Source organism: Ptiloglossa arizonensis, chromosome 11 (assembly GCF_051014685.1).
Source record: "Ptiloglossa arizonensis isolate GNS036 chromosome 11, iyPtiAriz1_principal, whole genome shotgun sequence".
Lineage (NCBI taxonomy): Eukaryota > Metazoa > Arthropoda > Insecta > Hymenoptera > Colletidae > Ptiloglossa > Ptiloglossa arizonensis.
Genome location: NC_135058.1, coordinates 6201825 through 6219095, shown reverse-complemented (window position 1 = coordinate 6219095; position 17271 = coordinate 6201825). Strand labels below are relative to the sequence as shown.

Below are 17271 nucleotides of genomic sequence, written 5' to 3'. Positions count from 1 at the left end.
ATTCGTTTCACGTGTACTTTCGAAACGAAAAGAAAAAAATTTATCGATTTATGCTCGCAACGTTCTGATGCGCTTCCGTACAGTTTTATATTTAAACTCGAAGACGTACTTGCTTGTGGTATCGACAGATGAAACAATTATATAAATAAAATACTCTTATTGCAAATTTTACTTCCATACCGATTGTTTCCTCTTATTCTATATCGATGTTTCTTTACAATCATTTTTCTTTCATAGTAGATCCATATATCGAGAAGGAACCATAACCAGTAAAAGTTTATACGTTATCATCATAATACGTATATTATAATAATCCACTTGTATCGACTATTTCTCTTATTATTTTACACGTTTATCTTTATTCGTATTTGTACAGGTTCATCTTCGAGACTCACAAACTCGCTGGCGCGAGTCCAGCCACCGTTTCCCGATTGGGGGTGGTTCATTTGGGCTCGACGAGCCCAAATTGTTTGCTGGTGTCGTCGCGATTGAAAGGGTTGCCCGAGGCGGCGAAAGAACTCGCTAATTCCCAGCTTTGTCCATGTATCGAGGAATGCTTAAAGATCAACACGGATATTTCCTCGGCCTCCGGTTTAATGGACTCCGCGCTTTGCCATTTGAAGAACGCGCGCACTCACACCTCCGCTTCTTACGCTCTACTTGCATCTTTGTGCAGTCAGATGGCGGATGAAAATCCTAGGGACGATTTCGCGCGTTTCGTTTACCAATCGACCGATTGCTGGTGAGACTCTGATCTTACATTACCATTGCACAATTGGAGTAAATACAAATTGATAATAAGTGGCCAAGATTTAAAAGCTATTGTAGAATTTACCTTGATGGTAAAATTGATTTGTACTCCAATACTTTATTCTTGAAACAAAGTTTTTATTTTCGATGCAGTGAGTGGCCAAGATTTGGACACTTATTCTAGATACTTATCTCGAAGATGAAATAAAGTTATATGTATGGTGATACTTGTGAAAGAAATTTTGGTTCATTTTCGGGACAATTTTGCAAAAAAGACTTTAAGAAAGTATATTCATAGAGTTTCGATCTTAGAAATTTTCATTTCTTTCGTTCCACGAATTGCAGCATATCATTGACCCAAAAGAAATTATAGTACTTGTAACAGTACTGATTAGAGATGCGCTAAATGTCTCTAATTTTGTCAGTTATTCTTGCAAAATTCCACCGTAGACAAAGAGTATTTGTAGTTCGAACGAAAGACATTTCCTTGTTACTTGACCATTTATTCTTGAGACACTTTATGTATAATGAAAATATTATCCATATGTACATTAAATAGAAACATTACTTGAATATACTTTTCTTACCTAGATTATTGATATAAAATTTTAATCGTTAGTCTCATTAAACGTTACAAATACATTACACTTTTAAATAATAAAATATATATTTATTTTTGTTCACGTTATTCACTATTGTTACCATTATACGTTTCATTTCTTAACAGTGGAACTTAAATTATTTACACAATTATCCCCGTATTTATGTAATATTTATTCGCGTAAAAATAGTTTCAAACATTTGAAAATTAAATTAAAAATGCTTCGATCGATCGAATCGCTATTAGAGTAATTATTTGATCATTACCAACGAGTAAATCACTACCCATTGTCTTTACTAGTTACCTACTATTCGTGCACAATTTCGTTCGTTTCTGATCGGTCGGTTTGTTGTCGTTTGGAACCGCAGGTGTCCAAATCCACAGAAACCGAACGCTGTGCTTTACAATGAGGATACGGATCGATTGGAAGCTGTCGGGGATGCTGATCAATCGACGGACACTGACGACGGTCCTGTTTCACTGTCAGGTGAAGTTAAAACGAGTATCACGAGTTTCTTGCATATGTCGTTTGCAATTTCAGTCGCAATCATTCAAACCGTGATCAAAAATTCGATAATTCGAGTATTGTGCCGCACTTGGCGCTCGTCATTTATATTCGAACGTGGTCTGAGTAAATTCGATCTCTTTGATGAGCTCTGATCGAACGATTCGATATTAAAATTATCAGGAACAAAGCTTGCATTAAATACAATAATATCGAATACAGTCAACCGAGGGAAAAAATTACTCATTTAGTATTACTGGTGCTAATTGTCATTCTTTAGTATCATTTAACAGTTTTTCGTGATTTGATATCGATCTATTCTTTTTTGTAAAATTCATTCACTTCTATTCCGTTCGCACCCGATTTCTTCTGTAATTATTATTCATAACGTGTAAGGTTCATAATTGGGGTAATTAGTGAATTTACCAAATAAATAAATCAATTTTGCGTGGTACTGTTCCAGGAGCAATAAAAGGGGCCTTATCCGTTTGCACGCGATTTCTTCTGTAATTGTTATTGATAACGTATAAGGTTCATAATCGGGGTAATTAGTGAATTTACCAAATAAATAAATCAATTTAACGTATTACTGTTCCAGGAGCGATGAAAGGAGCCTTATCGTCCGTTTTGCCATGGATCAGGAATAACCAACCTATTATGATAAGGGGTCCAGAGGGTTGTGGCAAGAGTGCCCTAATATCCGTTATACTCACTGCCATCAGAAGCAACGAGCCTTCGACTTTGATAAAGGGATCGTCCCTTTACGGACCTCAGGATTTGGTAACGAAATTGAAAAGGGGTTGCGTGCAATTGAACTCATCTTCTCACCGGAGGATGTACAAGCCTAGAAATGGATCGAGGGTTGTTTTGATTTTGGAAGATTTGCATCTTGCCTCCAAGGACCTGCAGGTACCTTTGTATTATTAATAATCGTGGTTGAATTAATTGGATCGATTTTATCGACAAGCAGAACAAAAGTTAAACATTTCTTTTCGACGAAATCAGTATATTAATTAAAAAGTTACCCTATTGTAACGTAAAATAGACACCTGCCGAGTCTTAACGTATCGTTTAAATGATCGATTAAAGCAAATTTCTACTTTAATTTATAATTATTCTTCAATTCGGGATTATTATCGGACTATGCAAAGGGTGGTATTATTTACCTTAGACGGTAGTTAATTTTCCCGATCAGAAATGTATCACGAGGAATAAAAATATAAATAATTAGGAGCTGGTACGAGAATTGCTTCAAGAAGGAGGATTCCACGAAGAAGATCTTGAATTCGCCATAGTACCCTTGACCATTGTATGCACAGCTGATGCAACAACGAGATTACATCCAAGATTGGAAGCACTTTTGTCCACTCACTATTTACCGTTAGTATTTTTCTTTAATAATTTCTCTACTCGTTTCACCATTAAACTTCCATCCAAACCCAGTGAAACTCGAATTCTATCGTGTTTCGTTTACCAGTTTGGATACTTCTACGTTCGTATTTAAATTCAAATATGTTCCGAATCATCGAGTTTGTATTTTCATCGATTCGAATTTTTCTATAAATATTCCATTATTTTATTCTCGTGTATTTGACCATTGATCTTCTAGATATCCGAGTCCAAAGGATACAGTAGCTGTTTTGGAACTGCACCTGAGAAACTCCTTAAAGGGGAACCATAACCTGATCGAATCTTGGATCGCACAGATGGCGCCCGCCATGTTGGAAGCTTTCGAGTTAATGAAATCTTCGCACGCCTCGTCCATCGAGTGGACACCGAAAGATCTGATTTTATGGGCAGACAGTTTAAAATATTATCCAATTCCAGAAGACGAAGCGAACATCACGCGTCATTTATTAGATGCTGGACGACGATTGTTCCACCCTAGGTAATAATATTTCTTCATGTATCCCCGTAACGATATTAAAACAACTCAGTGGCTCAATATTTACCCGCGAAAAGAGAGCCGGGTAAGATATTCGAGCTCGTAATTCGTACAGTCAGTCTTGACAAATCTTCTTAAATATATCAGTTTCTCGTCGAGCTTTCGAGCTTCGGATCCTCTCTCAAGCCGAAGCAAAGAGTTTTCTTTAAGCAAGAGTTCTCTTTACCTTTAAGCTGACAAGATTAGAGTTCCCGATCCCGTGATCCTAAGGTCATTCCTGGCGTTGAGTTTTCAAGCTTCTTCAACTTTTTTTTTTACCTTAAACTTTCGCTAAAGTACAGCTTTAGCTGCACGGAGCATTCGAGATCGTATTTCTTTACTTTAAACTTTAAAGGATCGAATTTTCTCGATCTTAAGCTTCTCAAGCTCCGAGAAGTCAGAGGTCAGCTACCCACGATTTAAAATAAGTCAAGGTCAATTCAGATCACGCGCAAAAGAAATTGCCAACGGGACAATCTATCGAGTCCTCTGGAAAATAATTTCCTTTCCCAAAATGGAGAATATATAATTTAATAAAATATTTCTACACTGTAAAAAAATCGTGTTTCATTTTCACACACACAAAAAAAAAAACGAAATAACTTTCCGAACAATCCAATAATTTTCTAACGAGTCGGATTATTTACAAATACGTTCCTCTTCTATTAACGTACAACTTTCGTTGACCTTGAAGAACCTCAATAGTAGATCGTTCGAGTTGATTCTCCTTGGAGGTCGTTATCTGCTCTCGGTGAAACTTGTATCGCGTTCAATAAAAATAAAAAACAAGAAAACAAAAAAAAAACCCTCGATTGTGAAACACTGGAGGTAAAAATTGTTCCAAATACCGGTAGGAAATATTGTCAGGGGACAGGGATCGGACAGGACACCCTGTACGTCGTGTGTTCTTTTTAACGCGGACGTTTTAATCCGGGCAGGCTGGCATCGCGGGATCAGTCCCGGTGGGAATCGTTAGTTCTGTCGAAGGCACACGTTTCTGGAAACGACGTGTACATATGGAAACTCGGTAATACCGGATTATTGCCGTTGGACGAGGAACAGTGGACCAAGGAGATAATTAACGCTGCAGCGAGGTGCGCGAGGGAAGGCGATCCGGTGCAAGCGTCGATTTCGTCTCACCTGTTGCGCACAGTGGCCGGTAAGCGTATTAAATTAACTTAATTTTATGTTGTTTTGCAAACGAGCTTAATCCGACGATTGTTCGCGTCGTATCTGACCACTTCGTAAATTTAACAAGATTACGTACGCTGGATGGGACGTCGTTACGCAATGGTATCGATACCACGGATCGACGATCCGTGTAATATCCAGTTTGTTGTACATTTTGCTAATTCCGGATCGCCAACGTATACAATAACTATACAATAACAATTCTATGCAATAACTTCGCACAGCTAATTGCTCGATCGAGTCGAAGTCGTGTCGAACGTTACGTTTCTTTGTACCAGAACCCTGGAAAATGTTTCTCATCGTGAACGTGTGGGATGAGAGACAAATGAAAGGGAAACATGATTTCTGATTGATAAAGTTGAGATAAAACGACTCGATTTGTAAAGTTTTCGATGAATCTCGAATAGCGAAGTAATTCGTGCGTGTCGATCTCGGTGTGAAAAAATTTCTAATTTTTGTCGAAGGACTGAGCTGGTCTTTCGGAACCAACTTGAGAGGCGTCATTTTAATCGGACGACCCGGTGCGGGAAGAAAATCAGCCGTGAGACTCGCTGCCGCTTATTCCTCTCTTCGATTAGTAGATTTTGGACCAGGTACTGTGTAAAGTATAGTAATATACAGGAAACAATTAATTTTAATAACGAACGTCTAGAGTTCGAAGCTCTTTCGGTGAAAATTCTTCGTGACATAGTTTCTTTGCACCTAGAGCTCTCGAGATCGAAGATTTCGTGACTTGTATCTTTGAAGGAGAAAGCTTTCTCGATCTTCCAAGGTCGGGAGTGCAATTTCTTTCTTATTTGCGAGAATGAGAAAATAAGGTGGAAAATAAGGGATGAAAAAGATGGATCGTTTAGGGCGTGGCCGAATCTCGATGAAAACCGCGGTTCAGGCAGCTGGGATCGACGGTGAGCCGACTCTTCTACTGTTGGAGGAGCATCATATGAGAGAGAGTGGATTGGCTGTTTTGGCGAGTGCAATAGTGTCAAGAGGAGAGCTCCCAGGACTATTTACAGCGGAAGAACTCGACGGGTTAATAGCGCCGTTGGCTGACGTGGCAAGGAGGGAGGATTTCTCCGGAACGTTGGAACAATACCTCTACCACCGTGAGTGCCAATCATGGTTTTTCGAAACTGAAACCGTTGACATCGAAGCAACGTGGTTGCTGACGTTCGAGAACGATCGTGTCGCGATTCAATTTTCTACGTGCACTTCCTCTTTCGCGAAACTGAAACGGGAATCGTTCGAATAAATAATTAGTCGGGGTTCTCGTTACTTATTCGCGTAAATTGGACCAATTATTATACCGAAGTTAAATTCCCCCATCGACAAATGTAAATTCGACCGTGTAATTTGCACGCGGAGATTGTTCCGCAAAGAGAAACATTCGGCGCCTGGTTATTACAGTATACTATTAATGTTCCAATTTCAAGTATTTGCATTTCACAGTTCGGTGTATTTCATTAATATTCCGCCCATTATTACCTTATTTCACTACCGTTACCGTACGATGGATCGAACAAAGGGAGGTCATAGATTTCAACCGGTATTTCTTCATAAAATAGACGCGCTCGGAACTTTGCGATAGTTTGCATTGTTTACGACAGTTCTGATTTTCAAGTTTTCATTTTGGTACAGCTGTCTTTGCTTTGCGTCAAATAATAAAGAAGCTCTTTTAGCAAAATATTGACGTTGAATATTTTCCGTAAACAATGTTTATCGAGGCAGAAGTTCGGGTATACGTTTACTTTACTTTGATCCAAATTAAACATACGAATGTTAATTGAAACGAAGGATCTACTACCGCGACCACTTTTTCTACCTACGTTTAGAAATTGTGTTCGCACCGACCATTTCAGGAATAAACATTCGTAATTAAATTTTCCAATGACGTGACACGGAAACATCGTTGAAAAATCGACAGACGTCATCGGTCAAGATCGATTTCAATTTACATTAGTTTCGAACGAAATAGTTCATCTCCGATAAGATTAAAAATAAATACCGTAATACAGTCGTGCCAAGAATTATATTCATTTTTTAAATTAAATCTGCTAGAACCTATAAATAAAAGGAAATATACAAAGAAAGAACAAAATGAAAGGTAAGTCGTTAATTGTTTTTTAATCGTCCAAATTGTCGTAGGTCTGCGCAATTACCTTCGAGTTGCCATGATCCTGGATACAGGGGAGATGCAATCAACATGGTTGTCGCGTTCAAGACTCCTTAGACACTGTGCGCTGATAGGTCCGGGTCTCGGTAGCGAATGGTGGTCCTGGAAGGTCCCATTGACCGAACTGGCTAGCCTTCAAAGTGGCACCGAGGACACCGAAGAAACATTGCCCGGTATAGAGGTGATGGTCCAGGCTCATCTTCAAGCTCCGCGACAGGAACAAGCACCAGCTCGGTTTTTGGCAATGCTGCACATCTGGAAATACCTGTGCCTGACCTGGAGCGAAGAATTGGAGCAGAAGTTGAACAGTCTGGAAGCAGGGATAGGCAGGTTGAAAGAGGCTGGTGGACAAGTTGCTAAATTGGAAGATGAAGTTTCCAAACAGCGTCAAGAGTTGGAGGTACTTTTTACTTCATTGGTAAAAATGACTGGCTTGACACGAAAGAGATCTTTCGTGTAACGTAGAGTATATTTAATACCAGTGTTGAGGACACTAGTTTAACGTTACGATATTAGGACTTGGATGAATAAAAGTATTTTACTCTGGTATAGAGATATTTTAGCTAACAATTCTTCGATGAGAGCTCTGATCTGCTCTGCACAACTACCTGTTCATTAATCTCTAATCATCCGACTCACCAAATATTTAAACATCACTCGAATTGCACACTGATGTTAAGCATCCTCTCTCGTATCAAACATTTTACAAATTAAATAATTAGATATGCATTCAAGTTGAAGATCGTCACGTAAGTCAGGACACGTCAGCCTGAGAGGTAGAAACAGACCTAAACGTTTCTACTGTCATAAGTATAGACAGCTGTATAATAACCTAACAAATTTAATTACTAGAAATATTGTATATTTAAAACGATTTAATCGACTTGTGAAAAGCTAAAGAAGGTAGCTACAATTGGTAAAATGCTCTTCAATGTTCGAACATACCCAAAAGATGAAACGGTTTCAATTGAAAATCCTTGAACAGTGTGCAATTGAGCTCGTACTTGAAGTAGTCGCACGAAATTTGTATTTCACAGGCAGAACAAGGACGAGCTAACGCAGCTCTCGAAAAAATCACAGCCACCATGAGAGGCGCGACTGGACAGAGAGGTGAGATGGCCACCTTGAAGGCTGAAACTGAACAGGAGAGCGCGGAACTGGCCCGTAGAAAGGTAAAGTAACAAACTCGATTTTGAGAAACTTTTACGAGATATTCTATGCCATTGTGTAGACCGATATCGAGGGAGAACTGGGAAAGGTCGAGCCCTTGGTAGAACAAGCTGCCCAAGCAGTAGCAGGTATCAGTGCTGACGCGTTGGCGGAAGTCCGTTCTCTGAGAGCACCTCCGGCACCGGTTCGAGATGTCCTCGAGGGAGTTCTTCGCCTGATGGGTATAAAAGATACGTCCTGGAACAGCATGAAGACGTTCCTGGCGAAGCGTGGGATCAAAGATGAGATTAGGTGAGTACTTTGGTAATCTCGTTTTTCCTTCGATGGTATTCTTTTCGTGCGAATACGCAACAGAGACGATGAAACGTCACTGTTTGATTCTTCCTCTCGTTTTACCTCGATGTAGAAATTGGGACGCGAGGCGGAGTACAACGTCCAGTTTGGACGCGGTGGCCAAGTTGGTCAAGGAGCGACCGGAGAGTTTCGAAGAGAAAACCGCGAAAAGAGCCTCGGTGGCGGCTGCTCCGTTGGCTGCTTGGGTTCTGGCGAATCTGCAATACGGTCAGATACTTCAGCAAGTCGCACCTCTCGAGAGGGAACAACGATTACTGGCCGAGTACGTTGCGAGTGCTCCGTAGGAGTCGCATAATTCTTTTCCATGACGAAGAGCATCCTGTTGCAATATCGTATCTATGAATTTCAAATCGAGTCGAGTCGGTCGTCCTTTGAATTTAGATCGACCTCGTGAACAGCATGTGTTTATAATACACTCGAATATTTTAGACGTTTGTCAGCGGCCGAAGCTCAGATTGGCAAGCTGGCGGCCGGGCTTAATAGCGTTGAAAGTCGCGTGGCGCAGCTTCAGGAGGAACTTGCCGATCATTCGAGAGGCGCAGCTGCCCTACAGTTGCGCGCCGAGGCTACCGAGGCAAGACTGACAACTGCTAGAGCGTTGCTGCAGAAACTGGACACGGAACACCGCGATTGGCAAACGCAACTGGAGAAATTGACCACCAGAAAGGAGAAACTGGACGTCGAGGCTGCCAACGTGGCGTCGTTGTTGGTATACGAGGTGCCTGTTATTTACTCGTTACTCTCCACTCTCCTTGCTACTCACCATTACTTACTCTCCACTGTCTATTTGATATTCGTTACTCTCCTTGCTACTTGTCACTCATTACTCTTTACTCTCTACTTCCTATTCGCCATTCCTTACCTTCTACTATCTATTTGTTATTTGTTACTCGTTACACACTACTCTCTACTTTCTACTCAACACTGCTTACCCTCTACTATTTATTTCTTATTTGTTACTCATTACTCTATACTCTCCTTGCTACTCACCACTCATCACTCTCTACTTTCTTTGCTACTCGCCATTCATTACTCTCTACTGTCTATTTGATATTCGTTACTCATTATTCTCTACTCTTTTTGCTACTTGTCACTCATTACTTTTTACTCTCTACTTCCTACTCATCATTCCTTACTTTCTACTATCTATTTGTTACTTGTTACTTATTATTCACTACTCTTTAATTTCTACTCACCACTCCTTACTCTCTACTCTTTATTTTCATTACTATCTACTTTCTTTGCTACTCGTCACTCATTACTCTCTACCTGCTAGTAATCACTATTTACACCTAACTCTTCACACTCCAAACTCAATACTCTACTCTCTATTCTTGAGTCCCAACTTTCTAATGGACTCTCAAGAATCGTTTCGTACTTCGATCGCGCTACAATCATAACACGTTACACGCATCGAACACACACGCCACGTGTATCCTTCTAAATCGATATCCAGTCCAAACAATTACCAGACTTTCCGTAGCCAGTAATAGAAATCGTTCTTCCGGGGGGGGGGGGGGGGATGAAACGGCAAGAGAATTACGAACGTTCGTGAACTATGAAATACAGGATCCCGAGAGAGACGACAAATGGAAAAAGTTGGCGATCGATTTGCTGATCACCGAGAGAGAACGATTGCTATGGCGCGCTCAAGGATTGCCAGCGGACACCGGAAGTTTGGTCGGCGCTTCCTGTGCCCTCAGGGGACCCCTGGTTCCCATATTCGTGGACCCATCCGGGGTGGCGGTCTCGTGGTTGAAGAACAACGTTGGAACCAGAATGGAAATCACAAAACCGGCGGATGCAAAATTTCTGACCACCTTGGAGCTCGCTGTACGATTCGGGAAACCTTTGTTGGTCGAGGAACTCGTCGAGTTCCCCGCGATTTTATTGCCGCTTCTACGTAGACGTCCACTGAGACTCGGTGAACGAACTTTACCGGCTCCGCAGGGCTTCAAACTTTTCCTCGCCACTAGACAAGACAAGTTGGACCGTTTTCCAAAAGAAGTTGACGCGGTTTTGTTCAAAATCGCCCTCGGGGCTGGCACCAAGAGCCTGGCCGAGAGATTCGTCGAGAGGGTGAGGAAAATTCTATCAACGTAATAACGTCTTTGACTGTCGTACACTTTCATCGAGCTTGCAACTTGTCTCTATTCTCACCCGACGGTACTCTTTAATTTGTTTAACCCGTTGTCTTACGATTCTTTAAAAATATAAACACGTACAGAACTTGTTCACCGATGTAGGTTCCATCTACCACGAACAATCAACCGCAATTCAACACACTGTTTGAGATATCAAATTTCAAAGTCTTCAAGTTCAATGTTTGGGCATATCGTTGTCTTTCTATCATCGGAGATCACGGTTGGGTTTAACTTCCACGATTAATTAAGCTACTATTTAAAATTCCTCAGATTGGCGATTAAGAGTCACTTCCATCACTATTTGTGTTTTTCAACGGGCAGCGAAAACAAAATCTTTCTTCGTTCGATTCTATTCCATTCATCGTTCACTTCCTAGAAAAAGTTCTCTATCGTATGTTTCGCGTATTGATAATCCGTGATCCCAATTTCTGAACGTTACTCGAGAATAGAAAATTCGCTTGGGTAACTTTCGTGCTGGCAAACTTTTAGAAAATTCGAGAGAGAAATTTAAAAGGGTTATCGACGGAGATCAAAGAAGCGGGGAACGTCGTGGATTAATTACCTTTTCGACAGGTTTTGTTAAAGGAAACACCGGAGCTTGCGACACAAAGGAAGGAAGCACTGGAACGCGAAGAAAAATTATCAGGAGAACGGGACACCGCGAGATTGGATCTGTTGGCGCAGCTGGCTACTGCGAGAGGTCAAGACCTCCTCCAGGAGTCTGAAGGATCTCAAGGTGGACTCTTGTCGTCGTTGGAAGCCACTCAGTCTAAGGCCAAAGAAATCGCGTTGGCACTCGAAGAAAGTCGACGTAGCTTGGAAGACGTCACCAGGTAGACCATTGTGTCAAAACGCAGACGATAATGAAATTTCTTTCATTTGGGAACTTGCCACTTCTAGAATCAATTCTATTCCGTATCCAGATGGTAACCAAAACGAGAAATTAATTTTTTTACAATTTTTGTTTGCCCTTAGGAGAGCCAAGGACCACGAGAAATTAGCCAAATTCGCTGCCAGCTTGTACAAAACTGTGAAAGCCTCGATAGCTTTGAGTCCGCTATATGTCTTCTCGGCGGAAGCTTTCACCGATATTTATTTAGAAGCGGAAGGTTACAGGTCTTCGATACTGAGTCAAGACAAGAAGGAACAAGACAAACTGATCGAAAAACGGTAAACAATATTTTCGTCGTGTACACGCTCCTTGAAATAATTGGATAATTTTGTTCGCTTAAGGAACTTTAAAGTGAGTACATACTCCGACTTTCGTTCCTGGTGTTTGATTCATGTTCTCGAAGTCTTGGGAAAGTGATCTTCCAACTACTTTCAACGGTGTAAATCCCTCTTGCTTCATTCATAATAATATTTATCGTGTTGTCTATTCATCGGGAAATAAATAGTGTGTGCAATTTGATACGAGCGTAGATGTAACATTCTTGTGTAAATACGGACAGAAATTGATCGTTACAGGTTTAGAAGCAAATAAACGATCGATTCGAATTACCACAAGTGTAAGTTTCAACCGAAAGTTGTAACTTCAGATTCTTCTCTTCAAACACAGAGTTTGGGAGATTGCAGAAAGAATCTCTCACACTTTCTCTAATTCCTTTAATCGTTGGAGGCATCTTTGGAAGTTTTCTCCCGCGTAAATAAAAAAGGTTCAGATTACAGCACGTGTGTCTAGATCCATCGAACACGTACTTTGCTCCAGGTTTAATATTTGTTTTAAAGCAAGCTCAGATTCGGCCAGCGATTATTCCTATTACAGATTTTGTGTCTGTCGTTCGATGAGGAGTCTCATCTTCGTTGAGAGATTAAATGTTCCTACCTTTGTTACAGATTGATAGCTCTGACCCTGTATTACTGCTCCAAAGCCGTGTACAGAAAGCATCGATTACCATTGGCGCTGCAGCTGGCACTTTCCTTGCACTCGGTACCAGACGTCGAGAGGAATTTCCTGTTGGGTGAAGTGGTATTGAACGATGACGAAGATCCCGATTACAGAGTGCCCGAGTGGGTACCCGAAGAACGACGTCTCGCTGTTCGAGCTCTGGTGTCATCCTTGCCTCGAGTACAATTCGCTTCTAACTCGTACACTTCCTGTACCGCTTTCCGTGTAATCGAAACATTTATTTTCTTTTTGTTTTTTCCTTTTCGTTCAGATAGCCATAAAAATGAAGCCAGCCTGGTTGAACGACGTTGCCAATATTTATGCCGAAAGTGGATTGACCACGTTTCAGAAAATTTTGCTTATAAAGACCCTTCGTCCGGATTACCTGCACACGGCTCTTTGTAAACTGGCTGCGGAAGTATTAGGTAAACCAATATTCGATACTCTTCGCTACCTTTGGTCTTCGAAGTCGCTTTGACCCGGATAAGGCCGATTTTTTTCCGTTTTTGTTAAAAATTTTTAGGAATTCTACTTACGATTGAGTAGAATAAAAGTTCAAATCGTGTAACACCAACGAGATCCCTAAAATGATTCTTTCATTTACAAAGACGTCGTTTCGATGCACCGAGAGTAAAAATAGAACAATGTGTTTAATAAACTTTATCAAAGAGGGACTTCTGTCTTAATTGGGTAAAAGTTCAGATTCAAAGTGCGTAGGTCTGTGAATGTATTTTTTCTTTCATTTGCATAATACGTTAAAGGTGTGAAAGACTTAGCACCTCCGCAGTGGTCTTTGAAGAAAGTAGCCGAACGAACGTCCTTGTACCCTGTATTGTTGCTTTTATCACCGGGAGCTGATCCAGGTTCGGAGCTCAGATCGTTGGCCAATAACCAGATCGCATCCGCCACTGGATTTATGGAAGTGTCTTTGGGCCAAGGTCAAGTTACTCAAGCTGAACTCGCGCTGGAAAATGCTTGCAAGTGAAGTATCTTGGTACCGTGGACACCTAACTTCAAACAAAGTTCACAATAACACATACCATGAGTTTGAGTCATAAAGTTACCTTCGAATTATTTCTCCAAGTAATACTGCATATTAACAGCTGTAAGGGTAGTAAATATTTATCATTCAGGGTCATTTCCCTGTCGATGAACCTTATCAATTCCCATTTTCGCGTAAAACAGAGCAGAGCAAAAAAACAGTAAGCACAACAATGGGGGTAACTGATCTAATGGAAATAATCGTGACCTTGAGTGGACAATATTTTCTGCCCTGTAGAAAAATTTGTCAAGTGGATTCTCAGACGATCCTGATGAGTTCTCCAAGTATTTCGAAAATATACCACCTAGATGTCTCGTAGTCTGTATATTCAAAAGTATAACAAAAAGTATATTGAAGTAGATTGTCGACAACCTACCTAGATTTTTGTACATTCAGTGAATGCTTTGGTGCAATTATCAACGATAAAATACACCTCCCACCTTTAATTACTACAAACCACAGTAACATCTGTTCTAACTCATCCAATCTCTCATAAATGAATTAATGAAACTGAAATCGAATCGTTCGAACAATCCCCTGCTATGATAACAAGAGATTCGCAAATTAACCCAAGACCAATTGAACAGAAACGGTAGCTGGCTTCTCCTGAGCAACCTGCACCTAGCTCTGAACTGGTTGCCCCGCTTGGAGAGCCTTTTACGATCAGCCATGTGCACGACCAACAAGAATCCCGCGACGAGGATCTGGTTAACCACCGAGGAGTGTACAGGATTCTATCCCAGCCTGGCGGGTCTTTGTTTGAAACTCGCTTACGAGCCACCAGAAGGCGTGAAGAGGAACGTGAAGAGATCCCTCCAGCAGCTTCAGCAGAAGGAGCAGAGAAGTGGGAATGTTCCTGGTAGCTTTCTGTTGTCCTGGTTGCACGCGACGCTTCAAGAGCGACGCAAGTTCGTACCACAGGGCTGGATCAGGCCCTACGAATGGAACGAGTCCGATTTAGATGCCGCGTACGAGTTGGTCGTGAAGGACATGTCCGTGAAGAAATCGAAGGACAAGACAGGGGATTGGGAGACCGGTAGAGGATTATTGGATGTCGCTGTTTACGGTGGCAGACTTCAAGACGATTACGACATGCGTGCACTGTGCTCGATCGTTCGCCATGTCTGGTCAATCGCGGTGTACGAGGGTCGCAGGAAGCTGGCTGGCGTGTTGAGGGTGTCCGAAAGATCGTTCGAGGACGCTTTTAAAGCACTGGAACACCTTCCAGACAACGACTCACCCAAGGAGTGCTTCGGGCTACCTGCGAACGCCCACAGGGCTTGGGAAAGAGGCGCTGCTGAAGCTGCCTTATTGCATCTGAAAGGTTCGTTATGTTTAAAGCGTTGACAAAATTACAACGAAATTCCTGGATGAGCTCGTAGAAGATTTCTTAGGAAATTAGCGAGATGGTGGTATAGCCATTGGTACACGGGAGAGTTATGGATGAAGTAAATATCTCGAATTGTTTGCACTGTTATCGAGGTTAACGAAAGAAGTGAATTATGGTAGCTAAGTGTCTTGGAACCTTTCCAATGTCTGTTTTTTCTTCGGCTTTAATAGTAGTGAAAGTAATTTAGGTGTTTAATTTAAGTAAGACACTTTGTAGTATTAAATTTGTCGACACATCGAACACCTAGAGTGTTTCGTTAAAAGTTATCTCTGGAATTGAACAAAATTTGGAATCGTTGATTCGTTTAAGTTCGAAAAATAAATAAGTAAATTAAAAAATTGACACTTTCTTGAGTTTATCTCGGTATCGGTGTTTCGTTAAATTTCTGTCTCGTCTTTAAATTGAAACCTTGGAAGACGAGCGGTCGTGTGATGTAGCAATTAGGAGAAAAGTGTCGTACAGGTGTCCTAGACTACCAGTTTACGATGCTTTCAGCGATAAATGACACCATTTCGGTGACAAAATATTTACTTTACAACGCGACGGTTCTTGTATACAGGGCTGAACGAGCGATACACCGGGTAGAGTATGGGAAACACAGTCGAGGAGATTGCAATGTATCACAAGTGTGCAAACAATCTGTGTAATTGTTTGTAGGTGTCCTGATTAAAGTGTCTGGCAACGACGAAACGAGTAAGAAAACAGAATCGAAGATACAGAAGGACTTGAAGGAACTGATCGATCGTAATGGAGCTATCTTCGGATCGTCACCTACTATGGAATGCAATGGAAACAAGACCCCATTGGAGCGTTTCTTCATCGACGAGATGAATTTAACCAAGAAGACGTTAAATCTTGTTCGAGTGGACGTTGATAATCTACGTTTCGAGGATTCGAAGGTAAAGACCGAAGCTTACTATAATTCTAATTATCGTGACATACATTTTATTTGTACAGTTATTCTTCAACGTTTTACGGAATTGGTCAGGTATAAAAGAAACGAACAATTTTTTCGTGCTTTCGTAGACACCGAAACGTTGGATGAACGAATGGGAATGCGGACCCAACGATGTTTCCCTTTTCGTTAAAGGACTACTGTCCAGATACCAAACCCTGGAATCCATGTTATCGATTTCCTCGTCCATAGTCGACATGTCGCGACTAGCTAAGCCACGTGCGTTCCTAACTATACTGAAACAACACACTGCACGAGCAACGCGTCAATCATTGGAGAATCTTCGACTACACGTGAATTGGTTGGAAAATCGCAGAAACGAAGATTGGAAGGTGTCGTTGATCATCGAAGGACTCCTAATATCGGGTAACTATAATTCATAATTACGTTACACTTAAAGATAAATTTAGTACAGTCTTAACGAGCTAACAACCGATAAAACGAACGAAATGAATTCTTGGACTTTGAGTCGTAATCGGAAATTTTTATTATTTATTTACGTAATCGAAACACTAGAATATTTTACGATTCGAGGTTGAGATCGTAACATAAATCTTATAAATTTAGTGGTTACGACTGTGCTTCATTTATTTACATATTAGATTCTATTAAGAATGGTTCGTTACCTGTATTGGTAACGATTAAATGTCTTCATTGATTTAAAAAAGAGGTCGAGAACGTAATTGGAATTTGAGACAACAATTCTTTCTTCGTTGAGTCGTTAATTTCCATTTTATTGGCTTGTTAAACGATGTTGAATATTGCAAATACAGGTGCGTTAATAGAAAATGGCAACTTGGTGGATTTAGATGCAAATGCAGCATCCGTTGCAGCTGCACCTAGCTGTCAAATTGCATTCTTAACAGATGACTACACCGAAAACAGTTCGGCATCAGTCATGGGCGATTATCTACGAAACAATGATTCAGACATGCTGAACATTCCGGTTTACGCGAATGCGCAAAGGGATATGTTAATTTGTTCACTTCCGGTCAAGTGTCCTAAAGAGGAGCAAGACGATTGGTTATGTCGAGGTGTTGCTTTTCATCTGAAATTAACTTAATTTTCGTTTTGAACATTAATTGCAACGGCACGGATTAGTATTAATCTCTGTACAAAATCGATTACGTTTCAGTGTTGAGTAATAATTTATGACCATGGTTTATGAATATATTACTTGTTTCATG

The 17271-nt window shown here is 40.9% G+C and overlaps 1 protein-coding gene across 1 annotated transcript in view; it reads left to right on the top strand.

Moving 5' to 3' along the window:
* The window catches only part of Btv (dynein cytoplasmic heavy chain beethoven), a 35139-nt gene extending 17868 nt beyond the window's left edge, over positions 1–17271 (top strand). The window contains exons 23-45 of the mRNA XM_076322864.1: positions 377–742; positions 1720–1838; positions 2455–2765; positions 3088–3236; positions 3466–3744; positions 4719–4939; positions 5436–5564; positions 5826–6074; positions 7114–7541; positions 8179–8313; positions 8373–8602; positions 8718–8927; positions 9095–9383; positions 10235–10744; positions 11383–11642; positions 11785–11979; positions 12646–12877; positions 12969–13122; positions 13459–13678; positions 14327–15063; positions 15787–16028; positions 16156–16450; positions 16858–17271. Of these exons, the coding sequence (XP_076178979.1) occupies positions 377–742; positions 1720–1838; positions 2455–2765; positions 3088–3236; positions 3466–3744; positions 4719–4939; positions 5436–5564; positions 5826–6074; positions 7114–7541; positions 8179–8313; positions 8373–8602; positions 8718–8927; positions 9095–9383; positions 10235–10744; positions 11383–11642; positions 11785–11979; positions 12646–12877; positions 12969–13122; positions 13459–13678; positions 14327–15063; positions 15787–16028; positions 16156–16450; positions 16858–17147 (6250 nt within the window). The 3' untranslated portion in view covers positions 17148–17271. The remainder of the gene's footprint in view (positions 1–376; positions 743–1719; positions 1839–2454; positions 2766–3087; positions 3237–3465; positions 3745–4718; positions 4940–5435; positions 5565–5825; positions 6075–7113; positions 7542–8178; positions 8314–8372; positions 8603–8717; positions 8928–9094; positions 9384–10234; positions 10745–11382; positions 11643–11784; positions 11980–12645; positions 12878–12968; positions 13123–13458; positions 13679–14326; positions 15064–15786; positions 16029–16155; positions 16451–16857) is intronic.